The sequence below is a fragment of the Capra hircus genome, chromosome 7, assembly GCF_001704415.2.
Source record: "Capra hircus breed San Clemente chromosome 7, ASM170441v1, whole genome shotgun sequence".
NCBI lineage: Eukaryota > Metazoa > Chordata > Mammalia > Artiodactyla > Bovidae > Capra > Capra hircus.
This window is the reverse complement of record NC_030814.1, coordinates 107412174-107424972: the sequence shown is the minus strand read 5'-3', so window position 1 is coordinate 107424972 and position 12799 is coordinate 107412174. Positions and strand designations below refer to the sequence as shown.

Here is a 12799-nt window from a genome sequence, read left to right as displayed (position 1 = left end):
TGCATTTTCCTCCTGGATCATTCAGTGTCCATGTTCTATTGAGCTCTGAGGTCCCTGGGCACAGCTTGCTCACAGGAGGACCCCCACGAGCCTGAGTCCAGTGTGGAAGCCGAGGACATGAGGCCCCCTCGCGAGTGTGTCAGCCCTGACTCCTGCCCCCTTTCCCACCACCAGAGACCTGGACGCTCGAGCCAAGAACGAGTGCTACCGTGCCACGTTTCGGCTGCCCAGGGACGAGCGCCTGGACGGCCACACGAGCTGCACCCTGTGGACCCCGTTCAACAAGCTGCACATCCCCGGCCAGATGTTTATCTCCAGCAGCTACATCTGCTTCGCCAGCAAGGAGGAGGATGCGTGCCACCTTATCATACCGCTGCGGGAGGTGAGCCTGACGTCCTCGCCAGCTCTCCCCTGACCTGCCAGGGCGCCCGGCCAGGTCCCCAGCCTGGGAAGCCGCTCAGGGTTTGGTGGCATGAGCAGCGAGGGCACACGGTTCAGCACCTCCCTCAGCACATGTCCTCCACCAGGCCCATGGGGTGTAGGGCGCACTGGATGCCCGCTCAAAGGTCACCCTTCCCTGGTGGGAAGACAGGGTAGGCTTTGGCCTGCCAGCAGAGCTCACACTGGTACATAACGAAACCTTGAAAAGGACCCGCTGGGTCAGAGCCCCGAGGCCTCCTGCAGGTGAGTGTCCCTTTGTCGGGCCGCCTTGGGTCTTCCGGTTGGCCTTTGGCATATCCCCGCTCTGGCTGGGCCTGGAGGACACTGACCATGCCCCACCTGCATCATGTCACTCTCAGAGCCCCCTCACTGATCCCTCCTGACACCCCCTTGGCTGGGGCGCAGGCTCTGGCAGTCATCGGAAGTCAGCCCTCAGCCTTTCAGGAGGAGGGTCAGCTCTCACCTGTGAGCTAGCTCTTACCCACCACAGGGATTTTTTTCTTTAGTTTCTTGGGCTTCCACAGTGACTCTAGTGGAAACAAGGCCATTTGTCCTGTGCTGCAGTGAAGGGTGTAGATAGTGAGGGGGAGCACCCCACCACCACCAGCCAGACAGAAGGCCCAGACCCGGAGGTCAAGGATAGATCCCAACAAGGCATACTGTTTGCTTAATTACTGAAGCACAGTGAGGTTCTTAAGTTAGAACCTAAATCACGGTAGTCTGATTCTGTTTAAAACAGAACAGTGGGACCTCCCTGGCCTTTGTACAAAGCCCTGAAGTTGTGGGTGTAGTCGCGAATAGGTGTGAGGTACTGTGCTGCGGGGGGCACAGTTTCCCCAAGGGAAGTCAGAGGCAAAGACTTAAAGGAGCCCAGCTCCAGGCTGAGGGGCCCAGGGTAGCCCAGGCCCCACACTCTGTTTGGCACTAGGCCTGTGGGTTTGTTCTGGCAGCTGCCCTGACCTGACCCTGAGGTCTGGGGGCTGGCTACAGACTCATCTTAAGCCCAGCTCCACTTCTCCTGAGGGGTCCTGACATCCTGACAGCAGAGAGCGCTGGCTAACCCAGGCAGCTCTTGGAATGTGGCCACAGCTGGCCAGGATGGAGGCCCCTACCCAGCCCTGGCCTCAGCGTCCCATCCAGGGGGTTTCCCAGGGGCTCCTCACTCAGAGCCAGCCACACCCAGGCATCCCCTGTGCTCAGTCACTTTAGTCATGTCCAAATCTGTGGGACCCCGTAGACTGAAGCCTCCCAGGCTCCTCTGTCCATGGCATTCTCCAGGCAGGAATTCTGGAGGTGGTTGCCATGCCCTCTTCCAGGGGGGTCTTCCCAACCCAGGAATCGAACCCCTATCTCTTAGTCTCCCGCAGTGGCAGGCGGGTTCTTTACCACTAGCGCCACCTAGGGCCGGTGAGCCAAAACAAGCGACCACAGAGAACAGCCTGCACTCTGCAGCGAGAGTAGCCCCTGCTCGCCACAGCTAGAGGAAGTCTGTGAGCAGCAGCAAAGACCCAGCACAGCCAAAGCTTAGTTAATTTTTTAAAAAAGAACTGGGCCCATGACACGCATCAGGAAGTGCTGAAGGAGTGAGGGCTGAGGAGGGGAATGACTTCTTGCCTCGCTTCAGGACGGGGGCAGGACTGTCAGCCTGGAGGGAGCTGGTCAGGGGGCAGCTGGGCCCAGGCTCTACGCTCCGCCTCATCCCCCTCAGGCTGGTCTTCCGAGGCTGACACCCTCACGCCCATCAGCAGTGGAGAGAACGGGGCTCCCACGTGCACAGGACGCACACAGCAGTGAGTGGCAGAGTCAGGAAGCACCCAGGCCTGCAGAGCCCTGCCTCCCCGCCCCGCCCCGCGCCCTGAAGGCAGGCTGAGCGACAAAGCCCCACGGCTTTCTATCCCAAGATGCAGACCCCAGATCGTGTTTTTGGCTTCTCAGGTGACCATCGTGGAAAAAGCCGACTGCTCCAGCGTCCTGCCCAGCCCTCTATCTATTAGCACTAAGAGCAAAATGACCTTTCTGTTCGCCAACCTGAAAGACCGTGAGTTCTTGGTTGAGAGGATCTCTGACTTCCTCCAAAAGATGCCATCCAAGCCGTCAGGTGGCAGCCGAGCAGAGAGGAAAGCCAGTATCGTGGATGCAGCCCCAGAGGTGAGTGAGCCCCCCAGAGCAGCGGAGTGGGGGCAGGGGCAGGAGGAGAGCCCTTGGGTGGAGAGGGCCCCCACTTGGCACTGCTGGAAAGCCTCACCCAACCCCAGTCTCAGGGGTCCTGGCCATGCACACAGGGCCCAGGGTCTCAGACCTCTCTGGACCCCAAGACTCCCTCAAGTCGGCCTGCCTGCCTCAAGCCTTACTCCACATGAGCAGCCGTCTCTGCCTGGACCAGCCCCCTTCATCTCTGTCCCTCATGAACTTATCCTGCACTGAGCCACACGGCTGAGGCCTGCCCGTTTGGGTCTATTTACCTGGCATTTCTCCCTTCAGTCTTTCTTACAGGGTTACCTTTTACTGCAGTCTCCTTACTATACCAACAGTATTAATAATTCTTTAACATCAAATACTTGTGTTATGGGTTTCCCTGGTGGCTCAGCTGGTAAAGAATCCGCCTACAATATGGGAGACGTGGGTTCGAATCCTGGGTCTGGAAGACTTGGAGAAGGGAAAGGCTACCCACTCCAGTGTTCTGGCCTGGAGAATGCCATGGACTGTATAGTCCGTGGGGTCACGAAGAGTCGGACACGACTGAGCGACTTCCTCACTGGTGTTTACATTTCCCCAGATGCACATGGATTTTTTACAGTTTGATCAGATTTGAATTGAGGACACATAGATCATATATTTGTTACAGTTGATTGCTGTAATCTCTTTACAGGTTTCTGCTGCCATCTCTTTCTCCCTCTCCCTCGCTCTCTTTTCTTGCAGCGTTTTACTGCAGGAACTGGTCATTTCTGCTGTAGAGTTTCTCACAGCCTGGTGCTTGCTGACTGCCTCCCCTGCGAGCCTTTAATAGGTTCTTTTGTGCCCTATTTCTTGTAGGTTGGTGGTTGAGTGGTAAGATCCAGCTCGACTTTGGGTTTGTTTATGTTAGTGCGAGGTGGGGAACAGGCGCTTGTAGGCAGGACTGAGCTGTGTGCTTCTACCAAGAGGTGTATAATACCTGGTTATTTGCTGTTACCGGTCATTGACAAGTATTGCCTAAGTAATGCCTCAGGTAGCTCATTAGGATTGCAGATGGGAGCACTCAATTCTGTCATTTCTTCTGTTCACTAGCTGGAATACTTTTGTATAGAGAAACTTACCCTCATCAGCTATTTGGTCACCCTGAGGCACAGTTCATATAGAAAAGGCAGAATAAGTCCTTTTTTTATTCACCAGTTGTTAAAATGACAAGTTAGTTTTCTAGTGTCCTCCAAATGTGACCAATTCAGCTTTTGTGTTTACTTTTTAGTATAATTATGAACTTACATATTTAAGCAACGTGACTTGTTTCAGCTCAGGACAGTTTTCATCCTCATTCTGTCTATGACCAGAGGACGATTATTCAGGTGGCATGAGTCCTTTTGACATTACCGTGACCTTGTTTGATCACTTCCTTCCTTCTTGGTATAACAAGATGTATGTGCTATTATCAATCTAGATTTGTGAAAACGCTAGAAGAGTCCATATGAAAATCCACCTGTCTGGCTGCTCCAGGAAAATCAGGAGCTCTGGCATTGCAGGGCCTACATTCCCACCAGGTAGCAGTGGAGCCATAAATTTTCCACCCGTTAATCAACGCTCAGTAAACTATTAAGTAGACAGAGAATGGATGGGAAGGGAACAGCAGAATCAGTGCATGTTGGAGACTGTAAGAAAGTTTCTTAGAGGAGGTTGGGCTTGATCTGTGATTTCAAGGAGTAGTGAGGTTGGCCTGGTGGAAAGGGATGTGAGCAGGAATGTTGGACTGCCTTTTCAAGGCCAGTGCCACAGATGGCAGGACCTGAGCAGCCAGACTAAGCTTGGCTCCATGGCCCCTTCCGAGCACCTGCCCTTCTTCATCCAACACATTTTATTGCATTCCTGATAGGTGTCAGATACTCTTCTAGGCGCTAGAAACAAAACTGATTAGACAAAATTCACGTCCTTTTAGAGCTTATATTCTAGTGAGAAAGACAAGTCAGTAAGGAAATAAACATCAAATGTGTCAGGTGGCAGTAAGGGCCGTGGAAAAAGTAAAACAGGATAAACGGATCAGGATTGCCAGGGGACAGGAGGGCTCTGATCGAGTGGCATTGAGGGAAGCAAGGGGCCAGCCAGGAAGTATCTGGGGAAAGGGCTGCCGAGAGGAGCGCAGACAGAACTCAGGCCTGAGATGCGAGAGGGAGCGGGAAGCCGGAGCATATGGAGCCCGTAGGCCACCAGTCAAGCACCGAGCCTTGACTCTGAGTGCGGTGGGAGCCAGTGGAGAGTCTGGGCTGGAGGAGGGACGTGGTCTGTCTGTATTGTAGCAGAGCTGCTCTGGCCGCGTGCTGAGAATGGGATCAAAGTGCAGCTGTCAGTACAGTAGCCACAGATGGCTGCTGAGCACTTGAGCGGCAACCAGCCCATACTGGAGTGTGCTCTGAGCAAAAGCTGCACGCCAGAGGCAGAAGATTCAGAAAAGGAAAACGGAGAGTCCAGTAGAGAGAAAAGAGTCAAGAGACGCGGAGAAGGCAATGGCAACCCACTCCAGTACTTTTGCCTGGCAAATCCTGTGGACGGAGGAGCCTGGTGGGCTACAGTCCACGGGGTCGCTAGGAATTGGACACGACTGAGCGACTTCACTTTCACTTTTCAGTTTCCTGCATTGGAGAGGGAAATGGCAACCCACTCCAGTGTTCTTGCCTGGAGAATCCCAGGGACAGGGGAGCCTGGTGGGCTGCAGTCCATGGGGTCGCACAGAGTCGGGCACGACTGAAACGACTTGGCAGCAGCAGCAGCAGCAGCAGTCAAGAGATGTGAGAAACAACTGAAGCCAAGAAGATCCAATTTCTATGTGACACAGCTCCCCAAAAAGGAAACGAGAGCCACGAAATAACAGCTGATAGAAACTCTGATTCAAGAAAAGTTTTCTGAAGATAAAAGAAAACTTAAACCTGCCTGGTAGAAAAGCACCTTGTACATCTGGAAAATCAGTACGAAGTAGTATGTAATATGTACCTACTGAGATATAATCTAGTAAAACTGTGGGACTCTAAAAATTAAAAAAATTCTTCTGGACAGTCAGTCAAGAAACACCAAGTTATTTATGAAGGAATGGAAATCAGAGAGGCATCAGACATTTTCATAGCAACAGTTTAATATAAATAGAGCAAGATTTTAAAAATATACAGTAAAAAATGCTGTGGTCCCTGGATTTTCTATCTGGGAAACTGACATTTAGGTATCAAGACCACAGGCCATCAGGAACATGCAGGAAATCAGGGAAGCCATCAGGTTTTGATGAGTCTAATAGTGAACAACCTCAGACAACCAAGAAACAACCGGAGAGGCTTTGGCAGGCGGCCTGGTGGGAGCCTTGAGTGTGTATACACGGCATAGACACAGACGAGGGACAGGTGACAAGACACGTGTGATTCTGTGTGCTCTGACAGCAGAGTGTGATGCAGACGTGACAGCGGGAAGTGTGGAGAGCAGAATAAGCTCACTGACTGCTTCTTTAAGTAAGAACAAAAGTCTGTCACTAAATTATATGGCGGCAGGGGAAAGGATGGGGCGGGGAAAAACAGAGCTGCTGGCCAACTTCAGCATTGTCCCGAGGGGGCAGGCCAGTGTCTAAAAAGAGGGGGCCCAGGGTGTTAGATAAGGACACCGTTAGGATGGAGGTGATTGTTAGAACATAAGTGCACACTTGCTGACACTTTCTCAAGAAAAAAGAGTAGAGGAAGAGGGAAAGGAACAGTGAATTTAGGCAACTCTTTCCAGAAACTGTAGAAAGGCCAGCTGAGACTCACAGGGGTGCCTTCAGGGACTGCCTTTGTGATCGGAGTATGATGTATATGCTCTAAAGTACATGGATCCTAAGGGCACAGCTTGGCACGCTTTCACCAAGTGGACACAACGTGTGAGCACCATCCAGGTGAAGAACAGGGAGGGCTGGTAGGGACACCAGCATGATTTCTGCACTGATGGTAACGAATCCAGTGGCGAGGGGGTATCTTCTACGCATGCCGGAAGAAGCTCCTAGAGGCCAGAGCGGTGGGATCTCGGGCTCAAGTGGAGGGAGAGTTGGGCCTGGCATGCACAGCCTCAGGTGCAGGAGCGCGGGCCAGCGGGAGTGACCGTGGATGGCCGTCAAATTGCTCCTGCTTCTGCATGCTCAGATAAATAGTTGGCTGTAGGAGTGAGGAGGGCAGGTGGTTTGCGAGGTTGGTGCTGGAAGAATGGATAAGACAGTTACTGAGGGGAAGGAGACAGAGACTGGATTAGGAACACACAGGATTCCCATGCGTGGGCTTGGGCTCACCGTCACCCCAGGAGCCTGTCTGTCACGGGGGAGGGTCGTCGCGGAGGTCACATCCTCGAGTCAGTCTCCTTTCCAGCACTGGGGTTTTTGATTCTCTGCAGTGCTCTGTGGCCTGAAAGTCCATCTGTGTCCTTGTCTCTGCTGGGATCCTCGGGCCAGAAGCAGAAATCTCTGCATCAGGATGCTTTCAGTCTAGGGTCTTGCCCCTGGATTCAGACAGTTTGTCTTGAAAATGTGTTTGTAGTTGATCTAAAGTCCATTTTGAAAACACCAGTCGTGAGCAGAGGGACAGACCATGGATGTGAGGGAAAGAAGAAAGTGAAAGCCGCTCAGTGTTGTCTGACTCCTTGAGACCCAATGGGCACGGTCCATGGGATTCTCTAGACCAGAATACTGGAGTGGGCAGCCTTTCCCTTCCCCGGGGGATCTTCCCATGGACGTGAACCTAGCAGAATTTTCTTTCCTTTTTTCCTTTTTGTTAAAAACTGTTCTACTGAGGTAAGCTTGATGTGCATATTGAAAGAGTACAGTTTGATGAGTTTAGAATATGTTCCCTGCAAAGCAGTCACAGCTGTGGTTCTTGTATAGGGAGCATCCATACCCCTGCTGCATACCAGGTGGGCCATGGCCGGGGCGGTGGGGGGGTGGCTCAGAGCTGATGAGCACAAGGGCGGAAACCCAGCTCTGACCAAAGCACGCAGAGCTCCCTGGCCGCACGCTCAGCTGCCTGTCAGCAGAGCTGGGCTCTCTCTACTAGACGTGGCTTTCAGCCAGGAGGTTGTTGTCCCCAGTTGTGTGTGACCCCAGGATGGTGGCGCCGCCCTCTGCATCCTCCTTGGCTTGTCCTGACATTCCCCGCAAAGTGACAGACATAGTGCCCCCGAGCCCAGGGGCGGCAAATACTAATTAGCTTGTGGCCACCACCCCATGCTTCAAGGGACTCCACGAAGTGTGGGGCCAAGAGTAAAGAGAGATGTGCTGTGTCCCCCAAAAATGGGGAGCCTCTGCGGCAGCAGAAGTGGTTTCGGGGGAGCCAGTGGCCGGTGTCCATCCAGTAGCGGTGTTCCTGCCGGCGGGCGCCCGGGGAGGGCGCTGAGGGGAGGGCAGGAAGTGGGGGCTCTGGCTCTGGCCCACCTGACCCTGGGCCCTGGAGCAGGCTCACTACACAGACTGTCGCCTATGACCGTGCGCTCACCTTGAAGTCAGGGGCCTGCAGGTGGAACCCAGACCACAAGCAGGGGACAGAAGTCTGCTGTCATCTACACTGTACTTGAAGGGGCCTGAGAACTGACTCTAGCCCTGCTGGGTGGGACTAGGGGCCACAATTCCAGAAAGCCAGGGAAGAACCCTGAATATCAGGGCTTCCTTCTAGACCGTTGTCCCCAGTGCCCTTCATTTTTCTCCCAGCCCCAAATGTCCCCCAGGATATTCCCAGAACCCCCCGGGATCCATTTCTCTTGCTGTTTGGCCGGATTCCCCCTGGGAAAGGGCCTACAGCCCTACCAGGGACTTGTTGACGGTTAGAGACGGCCCACGGCCAGGGACTCCCCACACACACACCTGGTTCTGGGTCTGTCTTGCATCCCCGCCTCCTGGAGCCCCAGCAGCCTTGTCAGAAGCGTGGCAGACTGCTAAGGAGAGCCTGGTGTCCCGGAGGGGCCCTGGGGCTCTCTCCCAGCCCTTCCCCCCGAGCTGGTCACTGTGGCCAGGGGCCTCGAGGGGCTTGGGGCACGAGGACAGCTGTGTCTCCAGGGGTTGGTAGGGTCTGCACCCCGACACTGGGGCAGGAGCAGGTGCTCCCCGGGGAGTACCCTTGAGTGTGGCCCATCAGGCCCTTGTAGGGGACACAGAGTTCAGAAGAACTCTCCTGGGGGCTGCTTCTCTCCTGGCCCTGAGCTCACAGAGAGAGGGTCTGGCGGGACAGGCCCCAGAGCCTGGCCTGGGTGCCGGAGGGCAGTCGGGAGTGTGTTCGGGCAGAGAGGAGGCAGGGCTGGGCCACCTCGTGGGCTCCTGCCCGCCCCGGCGCGCCGCCCGCCGGCCGCGGGGCTGCAGCCTCGCTCAGGGCCTGCCCTGCCGCTCTGCTTCCCAGCCTTCCCCCGCGCCCCAGGAGCTGTCGGAGCAGCCCGCCCGCCCGCCCTCGCCCCTCGGTGGCCTCCCAGGGGGCCGTGCACAGGAGGCGCCAACCGCCTCCCAGGGCCTGCTCAGACTCTTCCAGAGAAACACGCCCGTGGAGGACCTGGGCGCCAAGGGGGTAAGCCCGGACGGGGAGCCCCGCCGCCGTGCAGGCCCGGCTGGGGGGTGGGGTGGCATCTGTGGCCCTCGGGCGACCCTGCGCAGTGCCGGGGACACCCTGCCTGACCGGTGCCACAGCGCTGACCATGGGCTTCCAACCGCCCACGGGGCCCAGGGACGCTGAGAGTGGTGCCGTGCGCAGCACCACCCCAGCCCTCGGAGGAGAGGTGGAGGTGGCGCTGGGTCAGCCCCGCAGACCCCCTGTCTGCTGCTCCCCCAGGCCAAGGAGAAGATGAAAGAGGAGTCGTGGAATATCCACTTCTTTGAGTTCGGGCGCGGGATGTGCATGTACCGCACGGCGCGAACGCGGGAGCTGGTGCTGAAGGGCATCCCGGAGAGCCTCCGGGGCGAGCTCTGGCTCCTCTTCTCAGGTGAGCTGCCCTGCCTCGCAGCCCCACGCCCCGCCTCCACGCAGGAGCTCCGCTGACCCCGGCCGGCCTTTGAGTGGGCAGGCAGGGACTGCCACCTTTAGAGGGCAGGAATGGGGCTCCCGGCCGTGATGAGGTGTGTGTGCCGGAGGGGCACACCTTCCCACCGGCTGTGGGAGGAAATCCAGCCTCTTGACGCCTCCTCTCCACGGGCAGACTCTGACAACATTCACACCCTTGGCCACTTGAATGCTTTCAGGAGGGCAGGTCAGCCATTTGAAACGTGGTTGGGTGACTCTTCTCAGGAGCAGTCATGAGGGAAGCTCTGCCTGGTACCCAAGGGCCCCTGCCCGTCTGGAGTCATCGACGTCTCCACCCTGCCCTGTCCCTGCCCTCAAAATCCCAGGCGGGGAGGAGGAGGGAGCCAGCTGTCAGCTGTGTCTCCACAGGGGCCTGGAATGAGATGGTGACTCACCCCGGCTACTATGCCGAGCTGGTGGAGAAGTCCATGGGGAAGTACAGCCTGGCCACAGAGGAGATCGAGCGAGACCTCCACCGCTCGATGCCCGAGCACCCTGCCTTCCAGAATGAGCTCGGGATCGCGGCCCTCCGCCGGGTGCTGACCGCCTACGCTTTCCGAAACCCCACCATCGGCTACTGCCAGGTACGGGGGCTCAGCAGGAGCAGCTGCATGTGGTCCTGGCCCTGAGTGACGGCCTCGCACACTTGCAACTGTGCCTCGGCCCCCCAGAAAGATCCTGATCCCAGAAAAAGATGAAATTAGAAACTGTTTGTCTCTCCCTTCATCCTCATGCTGTCTATTAAGCTATCTTCTGTGTGCTTCTGGTCTGGGTCCTGAAGGCATTGGGTCGTTCTGTGTGTGTGCGTGTGGGTGGGTGGGTGGGTGTGTGTGTGTGTGTGTGTGTGGGTGTGGGTGTTACACACATAACATAAAGCTTGCCATCGCCGTCATCGGAAGCGCACCGTTCAGGGGCACTAGGTATATCGTACAGCTGTCACCTGGTCACCTTGATTTCCTGCAGGTTGCCTTTTGGGAAGTTGCCTAGAGTTGGGTGGGACAGTGTGTCGTTTCCAGGCTTGGTGGTTGGGAAGGGGCAGCTCTGTGAGCCGCCCTCACTCTCTCTGTGCCCACAGGCCATGAACATCGTCACCTCGGTGCTCCTGCTCTATGGCAGCGAGGAGGAGGCCTTCTGGCTGCTGGTGGCCCTCTGCGAGCGCATGCTGCCCGACTACTACAACACCAGGGTGGTGGGTGAGTGCTCGCGGCTGGCAGCTCCCTGTGGGGGTGGCAGGCCTTCCTCAGCAGACAGCCCACAGCTGGGCTGCTGGAGGCCTTCTCAGCGCACAGTGCACAGCCCACAGCTGGGCTGCTGGAGGCCTTCTCAGCGCACAGCCCACAGCCCACAGCTGGGCTCCTGGAGGCCTTCCTCAGCGCACAGCCCACAGCTGGGCTGCTGGAGGCCTTCTCAGCGCACAGTGCACAGCCCACAGCTGGGCTGCTGGAGGCCTTCTCAGCACACAGCTGGGCTGCTGGAGGCCTTCTCAGCACACAGCTGGGCTGCTGGAGGCCTTCTCAGCGCACAGCCCACAGCCCACAGCTGGGCTCCTGGAGGCCTTCCTCAGCGCACAGCCCACAGCTGGGCTCCTGGAGGCCTTCCTCAGCGCACAGCCCACAGCTGGGCTGCTGGAGGCCTTCTCAGCGCACAGCCCACAGCTGGGCTGCTGGAGGCCTTCTCAGCGCACAGCTGGGCTGCTGGAGGCCTTCTTAGCGCACAGCCCACAGCTGGGCTCCTGGAGGCCTTCCTCAACACACAGCGCACAGCCCCCAGCTGGGCTGCTGGAGGCCTTGTAGCCTCGCCACAGGCAGTCATGTCTCTCACTCCATAGGTTAGAAAGCCGCAACATCTTCACACAGCTAGAAGGTGGAAAGCCAAACACAGATCCGAACCATCCCTCCCAGACTTGATGCAGATTCCCTAGGAGTTGCTGGAAGTGAGAGAAGTTAGCTTGGGGCCTACATTTACATCCAGCTAACTCTCGTTAAACGTTTTTATTGTAGAAAATTTCCAAAATCATAACTAGAGCATATAGTATACACCCCCATGTTGACTGTTATGAAGGGTAGAATCTGTGACCTTGTAAATAGATTTAGTTGCATATATAATTAAATCTGCTATCTAAAATGTCCTTCCTGTGTTGTTTTGGTGGGTTTCCACTCTTGGGGTCCTTCAGAATTGCCTCTGTTCCCCAGCTTCAGGTCAGGAGACACATAAGCTATTCAGGGCACTGTTTACTTCTGACACCCTTGAGAGAAATTAGTATTTCCTGAAAAGAAAATCCAAGTAAAGTGAAAGAAATCTTTTCACACAGTGGTTTGGAAGCAGTAGAAAGGAAACTTATAGGATTTTTTCCTTTCCTCCTTTCTCCACCCCACCTGCCCGCTTCCAGCCCTCAGTTGTAAGCAGAGCTGGCCAGGGACCAGGGGGGCTTCTTGGACCTCAGACCCCAGGGTCCCACATGAGGGCCTGCCTGAGCCAGGAGCGTGAGCTCGCTATTCAGACTCCTTTGTCTTCTCCCTAGGGGCCCTGGTGGACCAAGGCATCTTTGAGGAGCTCACAAGAGACTTCCTGCCCCAGCTCTCCAAAAAGATGCAGGGCCTGGGGGTGATTTCCAGCATCTCTCTCTCCTGGTTCCTGACCCTCTTCCTCAGTGTCATGCCCTTTGAGAGCGCTGTGGTCATCGTTGACTGCTTCTTCTATGAGGGCATCAAGGTGATCCTGCAGGTGGCCTTGGCCATCCTGGATGCCAACGTGGAGCAGCTGCTGGGCTGTGGCGACGAAGGCGAGGCCATGACCGTCCTGGGCAGGTAACTGCGCCAGCCTGCCTCCTCTTGTTGGGGAGCCGGCCAGTGCTCCCCTGGACCGCAGGACCAGCCCCTCCCCGGTCCTGGGCACTCCTCAGTCAGCGTCCTGGGACATGCTCAGCCTGGGGTCGACCTGGGGGCGTTCCAGAGGCAGGAGAGGGCTCCTTTCTGGGAGAAGACAGGATAGCACTGGAGCGGTCACTCCTCGGGAGAAGCAGCAGTTAGAGGTGAGGCAGTGGCGGACCCGAGCACCCTGCCCTGGAGCGCTTGCTGGGCGGGAGGCAGGGGGGGCTAGGCCGAGCCACCCATCTCCGCCAAAGGCTGGGTGTCTGT

The 12799-nt window shown here is 56.4% G+C and overlaps 1 protein-coding gene across 4 annotated transcripts in view; it reads left to right on the top strand.

Moving 5' to 3' along the window:
• The window catches only part of TBC1D9B (TBC1 domain family member 9B), a 39736-nt gene that overhangs the window by 15909 nt on the left and 11028 nt on the right, over nucleotides 1-12799 (top strand). For 3 of the 4 annotated variants that reach the window (XM_018051612.1, XM_018051611.1, XM_018051610.1), the window contains exons 6-12: nucleotides 175-382; nucleotides 2377-2589; nucleotides 9012-9173; nucleotides 9435-9585; nucleotides 10032-10246; nucleotides 10738-10855; nucleotides 12184-12469. In XM_018051612.1, coding sequence (XP_017907101.1) covers nucleotides 175-382; nucleotides 2377-2589; nucleotides 9012-9173; nucleotides 9435-9585; nucleotides 10032-10246; nucleotides 10738-10855; nucleotides 12184-12469 — 1353 coding nt within the window. The remainder of the gene's footprint in view (nucleotides 1-174; nucleotides 383-2376; nucleotides 2590-9011; nucleotides 9174-9434; nucleotides 9586-10031; nucleotides 10247-10737; nucleotides 10856-12183; nucleotides 12470-12799) is intronic. The other variant, XM_018051613.1, reaches the window with a different exon arrangement.